The sequence below is a fragment of the Rhinoraja longicauda genome, chromosome 14 (genome assembly GCF_053455715.1).
Source record: "Rhinoraja longicauda isolate Sanriku21f chromosome 14, sRhiLon1.1, whole genome shotgun sequence".
In the NCBI taxonomy this organism is placed as follows: Eukaryota; Metazoa; Chordata; class Chondrichthyes; order Rajiformes; family Arhynchobatidae; genus Rhinoraja; species Rhinoraja longicauda.
The window spans coordinates 27,063,750-27,088,721 of NC_135966.1; the positions used below are offsets into that span (position 1 = coordinate 27,063,750).

General features: G+C 40.5%; 1 protein-coding gene across 1 annotated transcript in view; it reads left to right on the forward strand.

Annotated features, from left to right (window-relative positions):
* Window positions 1–207: 207 nt before the first annotated feature.
* The window catches only part of slu7 (SLU7 homolog, splicing factor), a 45,701-nt gene continuing 20,936 nt past the window's right edge, over window positions 208–24,972 (forward strand). Inside the window, exons 1-8 of the mRNA XM_078411611.1 lie at window positions 208–327; window positions 11,173–11,385; window positions 12,429–12,582; window positions 14,616–14,696; window positions 16,708–16,872; window positions 21,026–21,094; window positions 23,177–23,218; window positions 23,878–24,006. Coding sequence (XP_078267737.1) covers window positions 11,213–11,385; window positions 12,429–12,582; window positions 14,616–14,696; window positions 16,708–16,872; window positions 21,026–21,094; window positions 23,177–23,218; window positions 23,878–24,006 — 813 coding nt within the window. The 5' untranslated portion in view covers window positions 208–327; window positions 11,173–11,212. The remainder of the gene's footprint in view (window positions 328–11,172; window positions 11,386–12,428; window positions 12,583–14,615; window positions 14,697–16,707; window positions 16,873–21,025; window positions 21,095–23,176; window positions 23,219–23,877; window positions 24,007–24,972) is intronic.

The following is a 24,972-nucleotide window of genomic DNA, read 5'->3' on the forward strand; positions in this document are numbered from 1 at the left end:
CAAAACACTGATTACACTGCGTGAGGCAAAGCGGACGGCGGGTTTTGCCTACTAAAATGGCGGACGTTACGCTCCGTTGCGTCCTACACTTCAGTATAGGCGGCTTCGACGGAGTGGTTCTTCTTACTCCTCTAGTATCTTTGGTGAGCAGGCGGACTGGAGATGACGCCTGTGGGCGTGGCCGAACAGCCTGACGACTGATCTTGATCTTGCTCCTCTAATATCTTTGCTGACGACAGCCTTGAGCGCCGGAAGTGGGACTGTTGTTGATGTTGTCGATTTTTGTGGCGGCGGAGACTTGGACCTTCCTCAGCGGCGGCACGACCTGTAAGTAAAGTTGGCGGAAGGATCAGCAGCAACGGTGGGTTTCGGGCAGCTCCTGCTCGTGGCAGTGGGGTCGATGGCGCAGCAAGTCGGCTCGGGGCAGGGCCAGCACTGGACGCTGGGCAGCAAGGCCAGAGGGGAGCTCGGCCAGCACCGAGCACTACTAGCCTGGCGTCCGTCACCCTCTGGCGTCTGTCACTGTACCACCCTCCCCGCTGTTACTACTCCAAAGCAATAGACCTTTAGACGCTCTTCAACGTGTTGGGAGGCAGGAGAACATGGATGTTACTAATGTCTATATAATTAGTTACTGTGTCTAATGAACTAGATCAGGAAAATTAATGTTCCGGCCTTTGTTGTCAGTTACTGTCCATACTATACTCCAGGCACAGAAAAGTATATTGTTCAGGATTTAATTGCTACCACAGATTTCTCCAGACAGTGCACTTACTATATCTTAAAGTGTGGTGTGATGGGGATGGCAGGGATATATTTACTACAACACAGAAATAGGCCATTTGCCCCATGGCTGCTCCCAACAGAACAATCCCATCAGTTCCATTCTCCTTTCTATATTTCCCTGTTAACCTACAACTTTATCTATCTCACGTGCTCAACCACATTGATAAACAGTGGTCAGTTAATTTACCAGTATGCCTTTCGAGTATGGAAAGAAACCAGATTATCCTGTTGAAACCCATACAAAGTCAGAATGTGCAAAACTCCAAGGTCAGGAATTCTGAGGCAGTAGTTTTAACTGCTACGCCAGTATATCACCCCTATGTGGTTAGTGATGCAGCTTTAATCAGTTTGTTTTTTTATCTCCTCAATGCAAATTTAATTTTGTAAATTACTGAATATAGTCATAACCCAGGAAAACAACTTTTAATAAATATTCATTCGTTGGGTATAACTTCTAGGCAGGAATCTACAGGTCATATTAGATTAATATCTGATGCGGGATAAAAAGTAATTACTAAAAAGATGTAACAGCATTGTACTTACAAAAAAAATCTAGGTAATCAGACTCGGTCATGAAGTGCACAGGAAAAGTTATTTTGGAAATTAAATAGTCATGGATATAGAAGGCAATGCATTGTTGTGGCTATATTGATGAATGGTTGGTTAACAGGAGACATTGGGGAGTAAATTAGTAATTTTCTAGATGGCTAGGTGTAGCAAGTGGTTTGTCACGTGGATTGGTGCTAGGGGTCTCAACTTTGCATAGTTTTTATAAATGACTTGGATGATGCCAAAAGCACGGTTGCTGAATTTGATGATGACACAAAAGATAGTTAGGAAATTAATTTGTTATTAGGGTAAGTGCCTAATCTGGCAAATGGGGTACAATCTGGGAAATGGGGTACAATATGAGAAAATGGGAGATTCTTTATAGAGTCATATAGTACGGAAATAGATCCTTTGGCCCAACTTACCTATGTCGGGCAAGGTGTCCCATCTATGCTAGTCCTACCTTCCCACGTTTGGCCCATGTTTAAACCAGTGGTCCCTAATTTATTTTTATCTGAGCCACCGCCCTATAAACTCATCCCCAGTGCCCCCTACCCTATAAAACCATTCAGAATAGCGCTTAACAAGACTGACTAAGGAAGATAATAGCACAATAAAATTCAAAATAGACAATTAATTTCACATTTATTCAAAATCCTATTACAACTTTTCACTTTAATTAATTAAACAAAACTGATGAACTTGATCCAGTGATACCAGCTTTTCAAAGTCTGATAGTCATTTGGCAAGCGTCTTAGATATCACATTTAGCACGCATGCTGCATGAGATCAACTTTAATGACTTGTGCATAGCACTATTTACTAACATTTCTAATGGAATAAAACACTGGTTTAGTGACATTTACAGATGTGAATGCATTAACAACACTGCTTAGACTATTACTTCAATAATCCTGCAAGAACCGTTACATAATATGCAAGTAATAACTTTGCAAAGTTCTAAGAAGTACTATTTAGCAAAACAGTGCGTGCTTTTAGAAAGGTCAGTGGAGCACACGGTGGAACAACTGCCATGTGAGCATACCAAATGCATACTGACACCTCTCTTGTCCATTCCCCCTCCCTGTCACCCCCTTGTCTCTCAGCACCCTCTTAACGTAATCCCACAGCACCCCAAGGGGCCAGTACGGCCCACCTTTAGAGCCACTGCTCTAAACCTTTCCTATCCCTGCCCAAATGTCTTTTAATATCGTTACTAAAGATTATCTTCCTCAACTACCTCCTCTGGCAGTGCGTTCCATATACCCACCACTCTCTGTGTGGAAAAAGTTGCCTTCTTGGGTTTCTATTCAATCTTTCCCCTCTCACCGTAAACCTATGTCTCTGGTTCTTGATTTCCCCTACACTGTGCATTGTTTTCCCCTACACTGTTCACTGTTCATTCTATCTATCTTCCTCATGATTTTCTACCGCTCTATAAGATCACCCGTTGCGCTTGTGCTTGAAGGAATAAAGTCCAGGCCTGTCAATCTCTTCTTATAGCTCAGGCCCTCAAATCCTTGCAACATCTTTGTAAATCCTCTCTGCACTCTTTCTAGGTTAACAACATCCTTCAGAAAACTGAACACAATATGCCAAATGTAGCCTCAACAATGTCTTGGAGAACTGTAACATAACATCTAAACTTTTGTACTCCATACCCTGATGGATGAAGGCAAAATGTACCAAACCTCCCATACTTTCCTTGAATATATCTGATCAGACCCAGAAGATTTATCCACCTTGGGATGTCCAGCACCTCAACATCTCTAATAAAGACTGTCTTTAAGACATCTCCATTACCTCTCCCAAGTTCTCCAGCCTTCACGTCCATCTATGCGGTAAAAACATTCCCTGCAGCCCACCCACTCTCTAGTTACCCTCTTTCCCTTATGTACTTAAAATCTCTTTAAATTTTCTTTATCATCTACCAGACATCCCTTGCCTTCTTTTTGGTCTCCTCATTTCCTTCTTAAGAAAGCTCCTCAGTTCCCGAAACTCCTCCAGGAATACTCATGATCCCAGCTGCCTATACCAGTTCCATGCCTCCTTTTTCTTCACCAGAGCCTCGATTTCTCATGTCCGGGCTTTCTTATTCCCAGCTGTGTTACCCTTTGCTCTAACAGGAATATGCATGCCCTGAACTGTTGTCATCACACTTTTAAAAGCATCACACTTTCCGCACTTTCCTTTGCCTAAAAACAATCTACTCCAATTAACCAAGTTCCTGTCTAATGCCATCAAAGTTGGTCTTGCCAAACAGATTTGACAAATTCCATCCCACTTAAGCCTTTGGCACTGTGACATTCCCAGTTATACTGGCAAAGTTAAAATCCCTGACTATCTCTTCTGACTCCATTGGTGTAACGTTGGTCTCCTTGCTTTAGGAGGAATATTATTGCATTAGAAGAAGATTGGGGGTGTTTACTAAACTGATATCTGAAATTTGCAAGTTGTCATGAGAAAAAGGTTAGTTGGGCTAGGCTTGTATCCACTGAACTTGAGAAGAGTGGGAGGGGTCTTCATTGAAACATCAGATCGTGTTGGGTCACTACAAGATTTATGTATGGACTGTTTCTTATGGATGAATCTAGAACTAATAATTGATATTTAAAATTAACGTCCCTTCACGAAAGAGACAAGGTGAATTTTTTTTCTCTTGGAGGATTATGTCTTTGGAATTTCCTTCCTCAAAGGTTATTGGAAGCACAGTCCTGGAATATTTTTAAGTCATAGGTTGGTTAATTCTTGTTAAGTAAGAGGCTAAAAACATATTGTCGGGAGGTGGCAATGAGAAATTAATGTTACAATCAAATCGGCCTCCTTTCATGGAGTAATTATCTTGAGGGGTTAAATGGCATCTGATTGCTCCTAATTCATTTGTTCATATTAATTATCTGCTTTGTAAATAGAGTTCATATGTGTGAAATTTCAGCACTGAAATTAACCAAAATATAATTCTGATATATTGGTGAAAATGCCATGTGCTGTGTGGTGCATATTATCATTCACACCCCTGACATTATCTTAGATATTGCATACATAGTTCATTATAATTCCCAGAAGTGGAAAAACTATTTTTTTAATTTTGGTGTTTTTTAAATTACAGTTAAGGGCCTTTCCTAATTTTACCCAGGTTAGTTTGTGATCTTTATCCCAGAGGGTGGAGAATGATTGTGGCAAACTGCTGATCATGTCTAATGTTATTGGAATTAAGGCCAGGTGTTAGTCTGTACTAGAATAATAGTTTCTGAGATGATGCCACAATATCAGTCAGGATGAGTTCTCTTTGGAGCAAGAAGTTTGAGAGGAAATTTGATAGTTCTACAAAATGGTAAGATTTGGACTAATTAGAAGCTTTTCCTATTAATAATGATTCAAGGACCAGGGGTTTACAAGTTCAAGCTGATGGGCAAAGGATCCAAGGGGAAGTGAAAAAAAACTATCTTGTACTGGAAGAAGATATGATGTAGTACTAGTTCTGTGGGTGGTGGAAATATGGTCAGTCAGTGCTCACGAGTGGGAAATGGATAGGGAAAATGAATGTTCAGATCTGTAGGGGAAGACAAACAGGATGTGACTATATTGGTTATGTTAAAGAGAGCTAGTTTTGACTTCAATGGAACGGTCCTTCATTGCATATAAGGATTATATTTCTTTGTTCCCATGGTGTCTTCTTTCGTCATTGGTGTAATTTTTCTGGCCATTGTATTGGGTCTGCAAATTCAAGTTGTGCACATAGAAATGTAAAATGTCCTTTCTCATTGTGTTTCTTGTTTTAGTTACCTTACACTAACTCTATCCGTCTCTGTTTGGTGCTCTGGTTTTTATTAAACTGCTTCCTCCCTTTCTCATCATTTATTCTGTTTATCTTTAAGTTCCTACTTTGATGTCCAGCTCCCTTGATCTGAAATAATTATAGTTGATGGGAGATTGATAATTCCACATATCTAGCATCTCTTTTCTCATGTAACACCTGATGCCATTCTCCAACATCCACCTGATGCCACATGCTCCAACATCCACCTTGCCTAATTGCTATCAGGCATAAAATACCAAGGGATGGTAAATATTTCATGTTTTCCTCTCAGTGTCTCTATAGTGCCTTGGGGTGTTTTCATATGTAAATTTTTAGAAATTAATGCAGAATTATTTCTCTGTGGCTCAACCTGCTCAGAGAATGAAAACAAAAAACTCTCAGACTGTTTTGATAAGTGCAAAAGGTGTGTGTTGAAGATTCCCAAAATGCGTCTGTTTAAATGGCAGTAGGCTTGGACTTAAATACATGCATTGTCAAATGCAAATGTCAGGAACTTACCGTAATGAATACTAACCCTGTCACATGGAGTTCAGAGGATATGCTCAACCTTTCTCAATATTAATACTGGAACCGGTTCCTGGATCCCATGCCAGTTCAGCCACCAGAATACATGAACCACTTCCCTTCCCCCCCCCCCCCATCGATTTCAGTGGTATTTATAGATTGCTGAAAATGAAGTAAAGCTACATTCCCTTTCTAAGTTATGTTAGGTTTGTTCCATGTTTCTTAATTTAATGTTTTTAGCTGTTTGAAATTGGTTTAATTATCGACTTAATTTAATGATTGGCAGAAATATTTAAAAGCTTGAGGTACTGTCTGTCTTCGATTGTCCATTTGCACACTGAGGAAGCCCTGGCAATGCTCAGGGTGTGCCAGTGAAGTCTGGAACACTTTGTGCCTGACCAGGTAAGTTCAAGTGCATAGAGACCACGTGCAGCTAGATTGATATCAGAGAAATTGGTCCATTGAGCATGAAAGAATTCTTGTAGACACGAGCAGGAAAGAAGAGTGCTGAATTGGAATGGATGGAAATTTTATTTCCTTTATCTGTCCATATTTGCATCAGAAACATTAATCAGGTATTCCTGTGTAGATGGAAGTACTAAGCTCTGACAGAAAGATATATGGAGCTTTACTTCTTGCATGAAGATGGATGTGGTAATCAGCACATTTTCTGTGCCCTGCTATTTTATATCTGTTAAGCTGGAAGGCAGAAGTTTTTTTGGTGAACGTCAATCCACATCAAACTATTTGATCTGGTAATGTTTTTCTGTACATTCTTATCTCAGCCGCATGAATGGTTTTTGTTATCTCTGAGTACAATTAGATTTTACAGTGAAGACTGAACTGGTTATTAGAACTGTATGTGTCAAATAACTTTGGCTAATTAGTAGGACAAATGTGGTGATGTTTCTACATGTAATGAAATCAAGCACAATAATTTAGCTTTGAGGTTGCTGTGTTAGTGTATATTTGTACCAGATGGTGTCAAGCAGTACCCTGCAGCTGGCAATTCTTCATGTTTTACAGGGGAAGTAAGTAAATTCATGGAAAGAACTGCCACCACAGTGGAAAATGTGGGGTACAATTGACAATACTGTCGAGAGATTATGTCAGGTTCGCAGAATAAAAAAAGCTTATAAACCTGAATTAAAGTTTGTCAGGTGGTGTACAATTGGTTTTAGATAAATTATTTAATAGTTAACAATGCTGTACATTAGATGGCAGTCACTTCATAAATAGGGATTAAGGTGTTTGACATTTGTCATGAGGTTCTCTCAGCTACAGCTGTAATTGCAATCTCTCAAACTTTGTTCTGGATAAAATTGAACCATAAAAATGGATGTATTGGAATTAATAAAATAAAGCAATCTCTTTTAAGTAGTATAGATTTTTATATGAGTGTTTATGGAGTACAGTTCTTATTTCGTGAGAGGGGACAGCTGCAGAAGTGAGAACTATAAGGATCAGATAGTAAGTTTTTTGGGTAGAACACATGTCAGAGCATGTTATTGTAGAGCCTATGTCTGAGTTAACGCTTACTCACTTTAGCTTCTGGGTATCCTTGGTAATAATATTTTGATTTTCATTTGCTAAAAAATGGTAAAACGGCAGTTAATTTATGATACTTTTATCAATGGAATTTTGGAGAGAGGAGTACATATGATACTGATATCAAATATACTGGTGGAGTTATTTGAATTATCAGGGAAGCTCTTACAGCAATTTTGGACATTATGGATTAGGGAAATATGTTAAAACTCCAATAGTCTTATACCCTGGGACTTTGTTGCCAGACCAGCAGATTTTCGGGCCATTGGATGATTCTCTATTCAAGATCCCAACACACTTTTCTTTTTTTTTTAACATGTTATCTACGTATATAACAAATAATAGTACTGTTTAAGAAATGTTTTACCAACTCCAGTGAGTTTAAAGGAAGTAGCAAATAGATAACCGAAGCAAGCGGAAATAAATAAGCACTTTTGTCCCTGCCTCTTGCTGCAAATCTACCTATGTTCCTGAACTCTGGTGTTCCCATTCCCAAACCCAGGTTCAATTGAACACCCAATCCACACTAGGACCTCTAGACATGGTTAGACCCCAGCTAGCACTCCTGTCTAAAGAATGAAGCTGAAACATTGGGCTTCTAAATAATCTGATACGAGATTATGGAAGTTTTACTATGATACATTATGATTGTGAATGGATATTAACTTTATAAATAAATCAAGATTTCCAAATTTATGTTTTATTTTTTATCAATAATACCTGATAGACCTTTTGAACGATAATCTGTATTTTCGTTTGAAAATATATTTGTTTCTTTCTGAAGGAAACCTATGTCTTTCCAAGGAAAATTATCTGCAGATTAACGTTATGCGTCTGTCACCCTATGGCTAGTTTTTAATATTTTGTGTATTTTTTCACAACGTGCACCTTTCCTTAGCTTTATTGGGTTAGCATCCAGAATGTTTTCATTTCCTGATGTCACTCAAGGTCTGCTGATGATAATTCGAGAAATGTGCTCTGTATCTGGACTTTAGCAAACACTTCATTATTTTAAGATTTTCATTGTTAGTTTGCAAGGCAGCAAGAACTGTCACTGCATTGGGCAAAGAGAGCCAATCAGTTCAATTGGATCCTTAGTCTGGAATGAATGGCTAAGGTGACCTTGCTTTGCTCAACCATGTAAAAAATTGAATGTAAAAATTATTATTTGCATGCAAACTGTTTTGAAGACTTTCGATGAAGTGACTGATCTCCTGATTAAATTTGTTTTATCAACAGCTCTGATATATAAGCATATAAATATTAATAATATCTCACTATTGAAAGGCTGTGAGATTAATTGAAATGCATTGTTTCCACATGAAGGCTCAGGAAGGAAAAGCAGTTCCATTGAAAGCATTATCGCCTCATGGGGAGTTTTGAAATAAAAGGACTTTATAAACATCAAGTAATATAAACCCCTCAACTCAATTATTTTGCTGTGATCACTTCAAGATATGCACTGTTGTAGGGGGCGACACTCAACCAACTCTTCAGAAATGAACCTGGGCAAGTGGATGATATGTCAGTGAGAGAGCTGCTTGGGATCAATGGCCACAATTTTCTTCGTTGTGGAAAAGGAAAGGACTGGTTCTTCTTGAAGTCCTTATTGGGGAAAGGTTAATTTTGATGGCATCAGACAGGAACTCGCATATGTTGATTGGGAGAGCCTGTCACTAGGTAAAGGAATGCCTGGAAAGTAGGTGGTTTTATAAGTGAGATGGGAGAAGTTCAGGGCCAAAGATAGACACAAAATGCTGCAGCAACTCAGCAGGACAGGCAACATCTCTGGAAAGAAGGAATGGGTGACATTTTGCATCAAGACTCTTCTTCAGAAAGTTTGGTGCCAACATGTTCTTGTTGGACTGAAGGGCAAGATTGATAGGATTGGAGATCTGTGGTCACCTAGGCTGTGGTCAGGAAAAAGGAGGCATATGTGGAGGAAGTTGAGATTAAGCAAATCATTTGATAAGTATAAGGGATGTAGGAAATTTGAAGGACATGAGCTGCCCTGGGCAAATAAAGTAAAAGAGAATCTTAAACGATTCTATGTGTATAAAGAGAAAGAGGCTAACAAGGGAAAGAGTCCGTACTTTTAAGGATCAGTGTGATAATCTATGTGTGGTACCATGGGAGATGGGTGAAGTCTTAAATAAATCGTTCTCCTCTGTATTTACCATGGAGAAAGACATAGAAGCCCGTGAGTTCAGAGAAGAAAACAGTAGGTATCAAAAGACTCAAGGATGGCAAACAGTGTGCCTCTATTTAGGAAGGACTACAAGGGCAAGAGAAGCTTGCATGATTGGTGGGAGAGTTACTGCAAGGGATTCTGAGGGACAGGATGTATTTGCATCTGTAAAGGCAAGGACTGATTAGGGATAGTCAGCATAGCTTTGATCTCAGGAGATCCTGTCTCGAATTTGATTGTGGTTTTGGAGGCACTAGACGGGTGTGCACCTGTTGGTGCAAATCTCTGCTGCAGGCGGTCCTGCAGGCGCGGCTGAGGGAGGGGGGGGGTGAGGGGAGGGGGGGTTGAGAAGAGAAAGAGTGGGTGAAGGGGGGAGGGGAGGAGGGGGTTGAGGGGGAATGGAGTGGGTGGGAGGGGGAAGGGATAAGAGGGGATCGAGTGGATGAGTGGGGGAGGAGGGGGCGGAGTGGGGAGGAGGGGGGATCGAGTGGGGGAGGTGGAGGGGGTTGAGGGGGCGTGTAGTGGGAAGGAAGGGGGGGAAGAGGAGAGGGTGCTGGACCAATGCAGGAGAGGTTTCGGCCCAACGGGTCCGGGGAGTGTCCCCCGTGGGCGTCGAGGGGGGACAGGGAAGGGGGAGAGGGAGCCACTCACCTCTGCCCCATGTGGTGCAGGCAGAGCGAGCCGTGGACCCAAAACGATTCCTGCAATGTCCTGCGGGCGCGGCAACCCCCATTGGGTACAAACCTCTCCTGCGGGCTCAGCAACCCTAGCCATCCGTGCACCCGTTGGCGTGCGGGGAGTGCCCCTCGGGGCCGGGCCGAGTCCATCAACTGTACCGATCCGTGGACCTGTTGGGTGGGCGAGGAGCGTCCCCCGGGGCCGTGGGCGGGACCCCATGGCGGGCGGGAAGTGTCGGCTGGGGCCATGCTGGACCCAGCAACCCTACCGATCTGTGGACCTGTTGGCGGGCAGGGAGTGTTCCCCTGGGCCGCGGGCGAGGGGGGACAGGGAAAAGCCACTTACCTGGGTCCCGTCCGTCCAGCGCTGATCAGCGGCGAGGAACGGCGGCGACGGCCATCTTGTTGGACCCTCTGCCATAGCCTCTGGCACCACACTGCACCACAGGAGGAAGGTCAGGCGCAGGGCACGCCAGGACGGGCACCGGTCCTCCCGCTGGTCCTCCCAAGGGGAAGGGGGAGCGCATTTGTTAAAGTTAGCCCCCCCCCTTCGTTGGCCATGACTCCCGTCACTCTGGCGGGTCCCGTCCCCCGCGATCATTGTGGCCCCCCCCCGCCCTCATTGGCCGTCACTTGGGCGGGTCCTATTGTGACGTCATACGTTGAACATGCCAAGCACTCGGTTTAATAAGGTAATTTCTAAACTTTAACATCTCTCTAACTTTAAAAATATCAGACCAATTTGTTTTGGACATGCATGTGGATAGGAAAGGTTCAGAGGGATTTGGGCCAAAAGCAGGCAAATGGGATTATCTTAGAAAGACACCCTGGTCAGCTTGGACCAAAGTGCTTGTTTCTGTGCTGTATACTGCTGTGAATCTACAAAGCTAGATCTCACATTATGAAGATTTTTTGCAGCATGTGTACATTTATGCTGGTGTGATAAATTACAGAGTAGTATTTTGTGGTCTTTGCTGCATAAAGATATCTAAACAAGAATAATCGACAATTTAAAGATTCTTCATTTTAGTTGAAAGCTCAATCTTGGAATCCAATGTGTGCAATTCTGTAACGATGACAAATGTGATATTATTTTTCAGTTCACCAATTAGTATCAGGAACTCCTAAAATTGAGACAGTATGGAATCTGGGACTGTACAAAACGTGAATCCATCTCCTTCTGTGGAATCTGCTGGTGTGGTGGGCCGAGATGAACCAAAAAAGATGACTCGAGAGGACTGGAGAAAAAAGAAAGAATTGGAAGAGCAAAGAAAGCTTGGCAATGCTCCAGCAGAAGTTGATGAAGAAGGAAAGTAAGTAATTAACGTTTAAATTTAAAACCTCAACTTTTTTATTTGCTGCCAACGGGAGAATCGTACTGAATGATCAGGGAGTGTTTGCAAAACTATTACATGAGAACCAAAAGTAGTTGATTGAAAAGTTAGCTTTAGCCATCAATGAACATTCCTCAAAGCATCTGATATTGTTTGCATTCTTATATAATTTGGTTCTGTCCACTTACTAGTTTAGTTTAGAGATACAGCATGGAAACAGGCCCTTCAGTCCACTGAGTCCACACTAACCATTGATCACCTGTTCACACTCTTATCCCACTTTCTCATCGACTCCCTACACATTAGCGCCAATTTACAGAAGCCAATTAACACTATCCTACATAATGATACTTTTACTGTTTTTACCGAAGCCAATTAACCTACAAGCCGAAAAGTCTTTAGGATGTGGGAGGAGACTGGTGCAGTCACAGGGACAATGTGCAAACTCCACACCGACAGCACATGAGATCAGGATCAAACCCGGGTCTCGGGTGCTATGAGGCAGCAGCTGTGCCACTGTGCTTCTTAGATTGAGTTTTGCTGAATTGTGGTGTTCTGACCTGATCAAAATGCTCTGATCAGTGTAATGGAGAAGGTGCCTTGACTCTCAGCAATCGCTACTTGGATTCTTAAGTTAATTAAACCTTTTCAGATTTTACTCTCAGATTAATATAAATTTAACTGTAAAATGCTGCTATTTTATAAGACACTAGACAATGCAGTAATATTCCATACAATATTCCAAGTGAAGGAGCATCTACTCGGAGGCTTTTGCCAGTTTTGTGTGGCAATCTATTAATAAAGGTAAGTTGTGAATTCTTGGGATACATGTTTATTCATTTCTTTGCTACATCACTCTGGCCTTCTCCATTTATGATATTCCATTGTAGAATAATTTTGATTTTCAATTTTTAGAGGTATTTTGAACATTGTCCTTCATGTTTAGCAAATCATGCATTTAAAACAAAATGTGAACTATTAAAAATCAACCTAACTCTTTTAGTTTCACCTGTCCCCAATAGAGACATCAACCCACACATTCCTCAGTATATATCATCAGTTCCATGGTACATTGATCCTTCCAAAAGACCTACTCTCAAACACCAAAGGCCACAACCTGAGAAAGGAAAGGAATTCAGTTTCATTGGAGAATGGTACAAGAAAGGTGTACAGGAGGTATGCAATGTCTTTGTACATTTGTTTCTATGTAGTATTTTTAATTTTATTATTTTAAAGTCAAATGAGAATAAGTTCAATTGTAGAAATTTTCAACTTTTTAATGGGGCACAATATTGGTTGAATATGTTTTGTAAAAACAAAATAAAGGGGGAGCACTGTGGCTTGCAGGGTGCTATTGAACTCGATGAATAATCTAAAATTGCAAACAGATTGCCCACTTAGTGGCACTCAAAATATTTTTAGTTTAAAAACCATGGGGAAATTGTTTCTTTGCTATTAGAAATTAAATATGACCCCAAAAATGATTGAGAAAGGCAGATTACATTCTGTTCCACCGTGCATCAATGTGGTTCAAACCAGGTGGTACAATATTGGTGTCAGCCAAGTCACGGTTTAAATGTTTCATATCTGGCAAATGGCTTTGACAAATTCCGGAATAACTGTTGTAATTTGACAACAAACAATAAAGGCCATTTTTATACATTTTGGTTTCACCATGTAGAAATTACAGCAGTGTTTATACATCGTTCCTGCATTTCAGGGCACCATAATGTTTGGGACACAGCAATGTCATGTAAATGAAATTAGTCATGTTTAGTATTTTGTTGTATATCCTTTGCATGCAATGACTGCTTGAAGTCTGTGATTCATGGACATCACCAGTTGCTGGGTGTCTTCTCTGGTGATGCTTTGCCAGGCCTGAATTGCAGCCATCTTTAGCTTATGCTTGTTTTGGGGGCTAGCCGCCTTCAGTTTTCTCTTCAGCATATAAAAGGCATGCTCAATTGGGTTCAGATTGGGTATTTGACCTGGCCACTCAAGAATTGACCACTTTTTAGCTTTGTAAAACTCCTTTGTTGCTTTAGCAGTGTGTTTGGGATCATTGTCTTGCTGTAGAATGAACCGCTAGCCAATGAGTTTTGAGGCATTTGTTTGAACTTAAGCAGATAGGATGTGTCTATATACTTCAGAATTCATTATGCTGCTACCATCAGCAGTTAATTCATCAATGAAAATAAGTGAGCCAGTATCTTCAGCAGCCATCCATGCCCAGGCCATAACACCCCCACCACCGTGTTTCACGGATGAGGTGGTATGCTTTGGATCTTGGGCAGTCCCTTCTCTCCTCCATACTTTGCTCTTGCTATCACTCTGATATGTTAATTTCCGTCTCATCTGTCCACAAGACCTTTTTCCAGAACTGTGGTTGCACTTTTAAGCACTTCTTGGCAAACTGTAACCTGACCATCCTATTTTTGCTGCTAACCAGTGGTTTGTATCTTGCAGTATAGCCTCTGTATTTCTATTCATGAGGTCTTCTGCGGACAGTGGTCATTGACAGATCCACTCCTGACCCCTGAAGATTGTTTCTGATCTGTCGGACAGATGTTTGGGGATTTTTGTTTATTATATCAGCTATGGAGGTCTTCCTTGGCCTGCCAGTCCCTTTGTGATTAGTAAGCTCACCAGTGCTCTCTTTCTTCTTAATGATGTTCCAAACAGTTGGTTTTGGTAAGCCTAAGGTTTGGGTGATGTCTCTAACAGTTTTATTCTAGTTTCTCAGTCTCATAATGGTTTCTTTGACTTTCATTGGCAGAACTCATGTTGATAAACAGAAATAAAGGTTACCAAAGGTGATGGAAAGACTGGAGAAAAGATTAGGTGCTGAGAGCTCTCACATACCTGCATGAAGGAGGCAATTATTACACACCTGAGCAATTACAAACACCTGTGAAGCCATGTGTCCCAAACATTGTGGTGCACTGAAATGGGGGGACTATGTATAAACATAGCTGTAATTTCTACATGGTGAAACCAAAGATGTATAAAAATAGCCTTTATTAAAATCTGACAATGTGCACTTTAACCACATGTGATTTTTTTTCTATTACAAATCTCAAATAGTGGAGTACAGAGGCAAATAAATGATGGGTCTTTGTCCCAAACATTATGGAGGACACTGTAGGTATTTATAAAGCCAAGGTAGGAAACATAAGACGGTTACTGAAAATGTGTGCTCTTTTACTCAGAGTCCCATGGTTATCAAATACCGGAAAGGAGCATGTGAAAATTGCGGAGCTTTAACGCATGTGAGAAAAGATTGCATGGAAGTAAGTGACTGTAGTAATATTATTTTTAGTCAGTTTTCAGTTGGCAATTTTGTATAAATTATCTTCTGGAGCCTTTTCTGTTATTGCTTTACTATGACATCAGAATGAGAAATGATAGTCAAAGGCATGTATCTGCAGAGGAGTACTGTTTCAGAAATAAACATCTAGGTAATGGTGGATCCAGCCTACACTTATTTACATTCAGTTTCCAACTATATCCTGAAGAAGTTTTACTCATTTTAGTGGAGTATATAGCTTTAGGTTGCCTGATGCCAACCTGTAGCTAATCCACCCTAACAAAATGGGTACAATTCCATACGTGCCTACCAGCTGCATATCCCAAGCCACATTCTCCACCATTGACAAAGATAAGTAGGTGAATGGGAACTTCACTGCCTGTAGTTTCTCCTGCAGGTCACAAGCCACCTCAACGTCTCTTGAACTCTTCACAGAGGAGCATTATAGTTTGCCAGTGGACAACTGTTCAGGAAAGTACCTCACAGCCATCTTCTCAAGGTCAACTGAGAATGGGTAATGGCATTATCCTTTAAAACTGAATAAATAAAAGTATTGTTTAAGATTAGTTACCAGTATAATCTAAAAGTGTGACATTGATTAAGGTATATAGGGTTGGAAGCATAGACATAGCAACATAGACAATAGGTGCTGGAGTAGGCCATTCAGCCCTTCGATTCAATATGATCATGGCTGATCATCCAAAATCAGTACTCCTGGCTTTTTCTCCAAATTCCTTGATTCCCTTAGCCCTATGAGCTAAATCTAACTCTCTCTTGAAAGCATCCAGTGAATTGGCCCCCCACTGCCTTCTGTGGCAGAGAATTCCACAGATTCACAACTCTCTGGGTGAAAAGGTTTTTCCTCATCTCAGTCCTAAATGGCCTAACCCTTATTCTGAAACTGTGACCCCGGTTCTGGACTCCCCCAACATCGGGAACATTTTTCCTGCATTACCCATTCCAATCGTCTAAGAATTTTATATGTTTCTATAAGATCCCCTCTCAACCTTCTAAATTCCAGCGAATACAAGCCCAGTTGACCCATTCTTTTATCATATGTCAGTCCCGCCATCTCGGGAATGAACCTGGTGAACCTACGCTGCACTCCCAAAATAGCAATAACGTCCTTCCTAAAATTAGGAGACCAAAATTGCACACAATGCTCCAGGTGCAGTCTCTCCAGGGCCCTGTACAACTGCAGGAGGACCTTCTTCCTCCTAAACTCAAATCCTCTTGCAATGAAGGCCAACATGTTATTAGCTTTCTTCACTGCCTGCTTACTTTCAGTGACTGATGCACAAGCACACCCAGGTCTTGTTGCACCTCCCCTTCTCCTAATCTGACACCATTCAGATAATAATCTGTCTTCCTGTTCTTGCCACCAAAGTGGATAACCTCACATTTATCCACATTATACTGCATCTGCCATGCTTCTGCCCACTCACCCAACCTTTCCAGGTCACCCTGCAGAATATAGTTGATATTAGCTGTGCCTCAATTATTATAAGGTCCAATGTGTGTTCTCGGTATAACCGAGTATTGGATTTGTTTAAAACTCTATTTGGTTGTCGCCTTCAACATAAATCTTTAACCACATGCTGAGTTGGACCAAGATCGAAACCTGGTTAAAGACATTTGGACAGATATATGGATAGGAAGGGATTAGAGAGATATGTGGCAACTACAGGCAAATGGGACTAGCCCAGAATGCCAATTTGGTCAGCATAGACTCTGTAGCTTTGCTGGGTTGTTTGTTTTGCAATTGCATCTGAGTTTTGGATGCTGTAGAATGAATTTTCTGCAGGTCCTTGCACTGGTGATTTTCTATTTGTAACAATCTCAAATTAAGTGTTTTTTTTCAGAAATTAAAATATTTACTTTCAGTTCAGGTTTTTGTCAAAATAACAACATTTCACCTTTTAATTGCATTCATGTACTGCTTTGCTCAAATTCTGTTTTGCACTGTTCTCTGTAATGTTTCCTCTTTTCTATAGAGACCTAGAAAGGTAGGAGCAAAATATACAGCGATAAACATCGCTGCAGATGAGCATCCACAGCCAATACTGTCACTTGATTATGATGGAAAGCGTGATCGCTGGAATGGTTATGATTCAGAGGAACATATGAGGATTGTGGAGGAATATTCAAAAGTTGACTTGGTATGTGATGGAATACTTTATTTAATTTCTATTTAGTCTTATTGAAGAATAACTAAACACATTGTAATGGATCAAATTATTTTTAATAATGTTGTGTAAAGTTATCGATTATTACAGGATATCAATTTTTTTAAATGTGTCACACCAACACTTTTTTAAATAAATCTGAAGCAAGGTTTTTGAAATTACCCCCTTGTGTTAATTTGAAAATGTGCCTTTTCAGGCCTGTCATTTCATAGGGTGTGACGGACTAAAAACTCTAGTGCAGTAAGTAGCAACAGTAACTTTAAAAAATCTCTGTTTATTTTAATTGCTGTGTTATTTGGTAAAGTACATTTTCATCCAAGGAAATTTTGGAAGTTCCATGGATTTAAACTATAATTCTGGTTTTTAAAATGAAAAGATAACAGTGAGTTGCACATTTTGAAGGATTGGAAAGGAATTGGCAGAGCAACTGTTTCTTAAAACTGTCCTAGTAAAAAGGAAAATTTAGTTTACCCTTAGTTTTGTTCAAGTGATCCAGTACAGAATGAAGAGCCAGCTAGATTGCATCGGCTGTTGATCTGTTGTGCTGATAAGCAAATCGTAGTGGGTCCAGATCTTTGCTGAGGCAGGGGTTTGTATGTGTAATAACCAACCCTTCAAAGCACTTCATCACCATGGACGCGAGTACCACTGATTGGAAATGCTTGGATAGGTTCTGTTCCCACTGCATGCAAAATCCGTGGTGATGAGTTGATTTAGATGAAGAATTTATTAGAGGCAAAAAGCATTGAGGGGCAGAGGTGAGGTGGAAAGAGGGCAGGGGTTGGAGAAAAAACCTTAGAAAAGTTTAAATGTTATATTCTGTGTCCTGTAGATGGAGCTAAATGCAAAATGCATGTCCTTTCACTTGTGCCTAAAACTTACATGGTTGATAAATTGCAATTGAGAGAGTTTCCATGGTACATTGCAGTTACATTTGTATTGCTTTTATGTCTCTGTATTTACAGACTAATTCGTTTTTTTAAATATAAATAATTGATATGCTTTTTGGTGCGAGATGCACATTGGTAACGTAGTCAGATTGTTGAGAGTCTCCTGTTGAAAGGATAACTCTGAGGTATAATGAGCTACATCTCGGCTCCCAAGGTGGGTATATTAGGTCAAGTCAACATTTAAATGCAAAAAATATGTGATAGGAACTGAACCCATCGTGACCAATTCAACACTGGAAGTGGATCTGCCCATCTTGCCATCTGATCAATGACATTCTGTAATCTATGACTGTCTTTATAGACAATAGGTGCAGGAGTCGGCCATTTGGCCCTTCGAGCCAGCACCGCCATTCAATGTGATCATGGCTGATCATTCTCAATCAATACCCCGTTCCTGCCTTCTCCCCATACCCCCTGACTCCGCTATCCTTAAGAGCTCTATCTAGTTCTCTCTTGAATGCATTTAGACTTGGCCTCCACTGCCTTCTGAGGCAGTGAATTCCACAGATTTACAACTCTCTGACTGAAAAAGTTTTTCCTCATCTCCGTTCTAAATGGCCTACCCCTTATTCTTAAACTGTGGCCCCTGGTTCTGGACCCGCAGCATTGGGAACATGTTTCCTGCCTCTAACGTGTCCAGCCCCTTAATAATCTTGTATGTTTCGATAAGATCCTCTCTCATCCTTCTAAATTCCAGTGTATACAAGCCTAGCCGCTCCAATCTTTCAACATACGACATTCCAGTCCCGCCGTTCCGGGAATTAACCTAGTAAACCTACGCTGCACGCCCTCAATAGCAAGAACATCCTTCCTCAAATTTGGAGACCAAAACTGCACACAGTACTCCAGGTGCAGTCTCACTAGGGCCCTATACAACTGCAGAAGGACCTCTTTGCTCCTATACTCAACCCCTCTTGTTATGAAAGCCAACATTCACCATTGGCTTTCTTCACTGCCTGCTGTACCTGTCACTATCAATGTCATTATCTTTGTCACTATCAAGGGCACCACCAATTCATGTCTTGCCAATGTACTAATTATACCACTTGCATTCACAATCAATTTGTTAATTTCTATAAAAAAGAAAATCACTCATGGTCCTAATATCATTGCCTGTGGTACCGATGGTCACAGGCTGCTAATGGCAAATTCAACCCTTGACAATCATATTCTGCCTCCTGTTAACATGTACATTTTGGATCCAATTTGCCTTGGATCTTAGAGCTCTAATCTTGGACCCGTGTGACATGTGGGACATTGTCAAAGACCTTGCTGAAGTCCACGTAGATGACATCAACCGTGCTGCTCTTGTCCAGTTCAAAAAATTAAATCGGATTGGTCAGACAGGATTTTCCCCGAAACTAGCCATGCTAACTATCTTTGATTAATCACTGCCTTCCCTAGTGTGGATTAATCCTGGTGTTAGAGCATCCCTATCAAGGATGTAAGAGATGCATTGCGAAGTAGTTATTGTCAGTATTTCTGGTTTAATAGTTAGCTAACAGAAGAACTCGTAATAATTGTCTGGGAATTCTTTAACAATTAGGTAGATTTTAGACAATAGGACAGAGCTATCAAGCGGCACAAAAAGAGTTGACAATCATGAACATAGTTGTGCAAGCAATTTTTGATCTAAGGAATGTATAGGCATTCAAATAAGTTATCACAAAATGTTGGAGTAACTCAGCAGGTCAGGCAGCATCTAAGAGAAATAAAGCATTAAAATAAAGTGAGTGAGGATTTGTTCCTTGGTAACAATTTGCATTTGTATTGTGCCTTTTAAAGCTGTAAAAAAAACATGCTAATGCCCTTTACAATTGTGTTGGCCCACCTGAATAATATCACAAACCCCCTGCTGGACCCCCTGCAGTTTGCACACGGGGCAAATAGATCAGTGGATGACGCAGTCAACCAAGGCCTGCACTTCATCCTCCAGCACCTAGACCTCCAAAGGACCTATGCAAGGATTTTGTTTGTGGATTTTAGCTCTGCATTCAGTACCATTGTGCCAGAGCTACTACACTACAAACTCTCCCTGTTGACTGTGCCTGAACCCCTCTGTCAGTGGATCATCAACGTCCTGACAGACAGGAAACAGCATGTGAGGCTGGGAAAGCACATCTCGGACCCGCAGACCCTCAACATAGGAGCACTGCAAGGCTGCGTACTCTCCCCTCTCCTTTACTCTCTCTACACCAATGACTGCACCTCCACAGACTCCACTGTCAAGCTTCTCAAGTTTGCGGACGACACAATCCTGATTGGACTGATCTAGGATGGGGAGGAATCTGCCTACAGATAGGAAGTGACATAGCTGGCGTCCTGGTGCCATTGCAACAACCTGGAGCTCAATGCTCTTAAGACGGTGGAATTGATTGTAGACTTTAGGAAAGCTCCCCCTCCCCTTCCCCCACTCACTGTCAACAACACCACAGTCACATCTGTGGAGTAATTTAAGTTCCTTGGAACCATCATCTCCAGGAACCTTAAATGGGAGGCCACCATCGACTACACAGTCCAAAAGGCCCAACAGAGGATGTACCTCCCGTGGCAGCTGAGACAACACAATCTGCCACAGGCAATGATGGTCTAGTTTTATACTGCCATCATAGAGTCTGTCCTCACCTTCTCCATCATGGTCTGGTTTGGCTCAGCCACCAAGCATGACATCCGGAGGCTGCAGCGCATCATTCGATCAGCCGAAAAGATTGTTCGCTGCAACCTCCCCCCCCCCCCCCCCCCCATTGACGAACTGTACACTGCAATGGCCAGGAAGAGACCCCTTTCACCCTGGCCACAAACTCTTTGAAGCACTTCCCTCTGGAAGGCGACTCCAGACTGGCAAAGCCACCACAGCCAGATATAAAAACAGCTTTTATCCACGAGCAGTAGCTTTACTCAACAGCCAAAAGTCTGTAGCATCCTTGTGCTGTGGTATTTTATTTCATTCTTCACATGTTTAAATTGTAATGTTTTATTTTTAATTGTCTACTGTACATCGTGTTGTTACTTGCGAGCAAAGCACCAAGGCAAATTCCCTTGTATGTATACATATTTGGCTAATAAAATTTATTCAATTCAATTCAATTAAATAAAAGAGTAGTCAAGCTGTTTTCTACCAGGTATAGTAAACGTAGTCCTCTGGTCACAGTTTAAATGTTGTTTAATCTTTTCAGGCAAAGCGAACACTGAAAGCTCAGAAAATGCAGGAAGAGCTGGCATCTGGGAGGTTGGGGGACTATGCGGTGAGTACAATAACCCAGCTAATACTTTGACATCATGGAATTGTGTTACTGCCACGACTGGGCAGAAACTGTTTCTGGAAATTACCATAACCTTGTGCAGTAGTTATGAAGCACTTTTAATTCCATGGTTGATGTGGCATAATGGGTTTTTATTCATGGAGAGCTGATACCAATGTCAGGAAAAGGAGCTATTGAATTGGGATAGGCTTTGCTTGCATCGGGCTGGGACCAATGTTTTAGAGAATCATAAAACTAGGGCTGTAGAGGTATATTTAAACTAATTGGTAGTGGGGAGGATTTTGGTGAGGGAAAATTTAGAAATAAAAGTTTCCACGCTGTATCTCTAAACGAAACTAAGCTACATTTCCTCTTACCTAGAGCCCTTTAGTTCTGGACTCTCCTAGCCTGGGAAAATAGCTTCTACTATCTATTCTACCTCTGCCCCTCATAATTTAAAAAAATTCTATAAGGCACTACTCAGTGTCCTGAATTCCACTGAGAATAAATTCAGCATATCCAATCTCCATTCCAGGCAACATCCTGGTTAATCTCCTCCGTATTCTCTCAATTTCCACTACATCCTTCCTGTAGTGTGGTGACCAGAACTATATATATAATACTCTAATTGCAGCCTTTGTATGAAGATCAGAGTCTTTGTATGAAGATTAGAGGCACAAATAGGAGCAATTTAAAATCTATTGCAGAAATGTAGAAAAGAGACCACGGTTGGGAATTAAATATTTTGGGGGATTGAACTTGAAGCAAAGGTAGGCAGAGTAGAAAATGAGTAAGGAATGTCCTGATATTAAAGAAACTGATACATTTTTTGTGCTAGACTTGTTTCAAAGCTTGAATTTACTTTTAATATTCATAAAGTGAACCAACTTTCTAACTTGCTCAGCAATCATTTATTAAGAGGGAAAATTTGACTCAGAAGAAAAAATTAGCCTCTGACTAATGTCTTAGTGCTTAGTAAAATATAATGCTCATTAATTATTTTCACTGCCTTGGCTTCCTTCAAACATTGTGTGTCTACACATGTAATTCTTTTGTAATCAGGCTCTAGCCCTTTTTCATGAAATTTCTAACAACTAAAAGCAAAAATTGTGTAACATGAGAATAATATTTAGCTGCTTCCAGAATTCCTCTACAATGTAATATTCAGGATTAGAAAAAGTGAAGAAAATGAAGTGGCTTATTTTTAGTTAATTAATCCTGTTATTCTTTGACGATGAGCCATCTATTTGTCGTCTTCCTCGTTATTTGCTTTTTAATTGTATAATTGGGCTTCCACCTGTTGTAAGTTTTCCCACCTACATAATACATACAAGTTCAGAAGGCTAACTGAAAGAGTTTTTACTTTTACAATGCTCTTACTTGGTCAAAACTCAAAGATGGTGATGGAGAGAAAGCAAGAACTGGGTACTGATTTTGGAAGACTTGCCATGATCATATTGAATTGAAGAGCCAAATTGCTTACTCCTGCACCAATTTTCTATGTCTCTATGGTAAATTGAAGGTGAATAGACTGAGATTACTTTACAGTTTTTCATAGGATATTATGTACCCTAAAACTCTTTCAATGGTTGTTATTAATTTGGAACACAAATCCCAAAGGAGGCCTAATATAGAACTGCAGATGCTGGAAGTGCTTGACACTTTTAACTATGGCTGTTAAGCATTTATTTCAAATAAAAATTTCCAAAGAAATATACTTTCACAATAAATATACTCAGTAGGCCACACAGCATTGATGAAGTGAAAAGTGCATCAGGTCAATGATCTTTAACCAAAACTGAGCTTTTATTGTTTGCCTGATGTATGTACACCATGTGAAATGGCGCCACTGACAAAGTGCCTGTGTGACCAACTGGAAAGCATCTTTTAGTTAAAAAAAATATAATGACCACTGCAACATTTCAAGAAACAGTATGTGTAGTTTTGATTTGCCCATGGAATAAACAAGAAATTTACTACTGTTAATGTAAGATTGCCCCACAGTATGGTTATAAATATCTATTTACTCTTGTGCTTTTCAGTGTAATTGTGCTGTGTAGTTGATCTATATTTTTATTACTGCAGAATTCTTCAAGATCTCAGTGGGGAGAAGACCATAATTCAGGAGTATGTATTTTAATTCAATGGAAAATTCTCATATAAATCTTTCACATCCATTTCAAGGATATCTGTGAAGGGTTTCTGTTTGGAGTTAATGTTGGATACAGTTTCAATTTTCCCACCTTCTTGACTATCCTTTCTTGATTTATGCGATAGCCTTGTTTCATAGGGGCAAGGAGGTGGTCTTCATTTTTCTTAAGGCGAGCTTTCACGCTATGGAGGGCTATGAAATGGATCAGTTATGCCCCAATGCGGTCCTCACTTAGTATTCCCTGAGTCATTGGATGTCTATCAGGAGAATAAGCTGCATCCCTCCTGCAGACAACTCAGTTAAAGCATCAGGCTCAGATTTGAAATGATCTATTCTGAATGTCAGTATTTTACTTTGTTTTTTACAATGATTTTAAAATAATACATATTATAATACCAGATAGATAAAACAAAGGGGAACAATTTTATATGTAATTGCCAAATTAATCAGTACACTTATTCAAAGTCACATTTTTCATGTATGATCCATAATACCAATGATAAAGAAAGTTTGTCAGGGACATTTCTAACATAAACAACATTTTATGATGTTGATAATTTGGGTAACTTTACTGACATTTGTTGTTTTTGGCAGTGGTCTTCCATATCATTGAACTTTGTCATTGTTGTTTCAGGATAAGGACAATAGTGAAGATGAGGACGAAGATAAGTATGCTGATGATGTTGATATGCCTGGACAGAACTTCGACTCCAAAAGAAGAATTACAGTTAGAAATCTCCGCATTCGAGAGGACATTGCAAAAGTATGAATATACAGCACTTATGTTTAGGTTTAAGCACAATCTATATACTAAAACTCTCGTTTGTTTGTTTGTTTGTTTCTGAACTACAGCCAAAACGGTACATGATAGCATGACAATTTTAGGCCCACCTTACTCATCGTCGTCCCTTTGGTGCTAATGGAAGAAGTTTCATTGAAATCAGTGTTACATTTTTGAAGTTATTATTTTAAAGTTTAAATCTATCTTCCAGGGAGGGGGAGGAGGGAGGGTAAGGGGGGGTTGAGGGGGATGGAGTGGGGGGAGGGGGAGGAAGGTGGGGGAAGGGGGGAGGAGGAGGGGAGGTGGAGGGAGAGGGGGAGGGGAGGAGAGAGTGCTGCACCAATGCAGGAGAGGTTTGGGCCCACTTGGTCTAGTGTTTTCTAAACTTTACTGAATGGTACCACTTACAGTTACAGAGGCCTCAAATGAAATGGCTGCAACTTGTTTATGCTTCCAGGGTAAAGACATAGGCCTTTTCGTTACTTCAAGATAGATTTGATGTTCACTTTGCATGGGCTTGAGATCTTTTTAGTATCTTATTAATTTGATAATGCACCAGCCTGGAACTGTTTTCATAAATTTCCACATGTTTGTTTTATTTGGCCTACTTGTAAAACAAATTTTGGCTTGCAACCTGACTTGCAATGTGTCTTCTGGCTTAAGCAAACGATATCTTTCCAACTGGCCTTCAATGGATACTCAAGGTGTCCAAATTTTAATTTATATCCCAGTAGTATTTTAAGGTATTGATTTATTTAAAGTAAAGACCCTCCTAATCATTCCAACCAATTCTTGAAAGCCATTTGTTAATTTCAAATTTATTTTACTTCATTACTATGCTGTTGAAAATAAAATTGCAGCATTACATCTTAAGATTTTTTTCATTCTTTACATTTTCTGTTCTGTACTAGAAATGTTAGCCCATGGTAACCTATAATCAGCATCTCT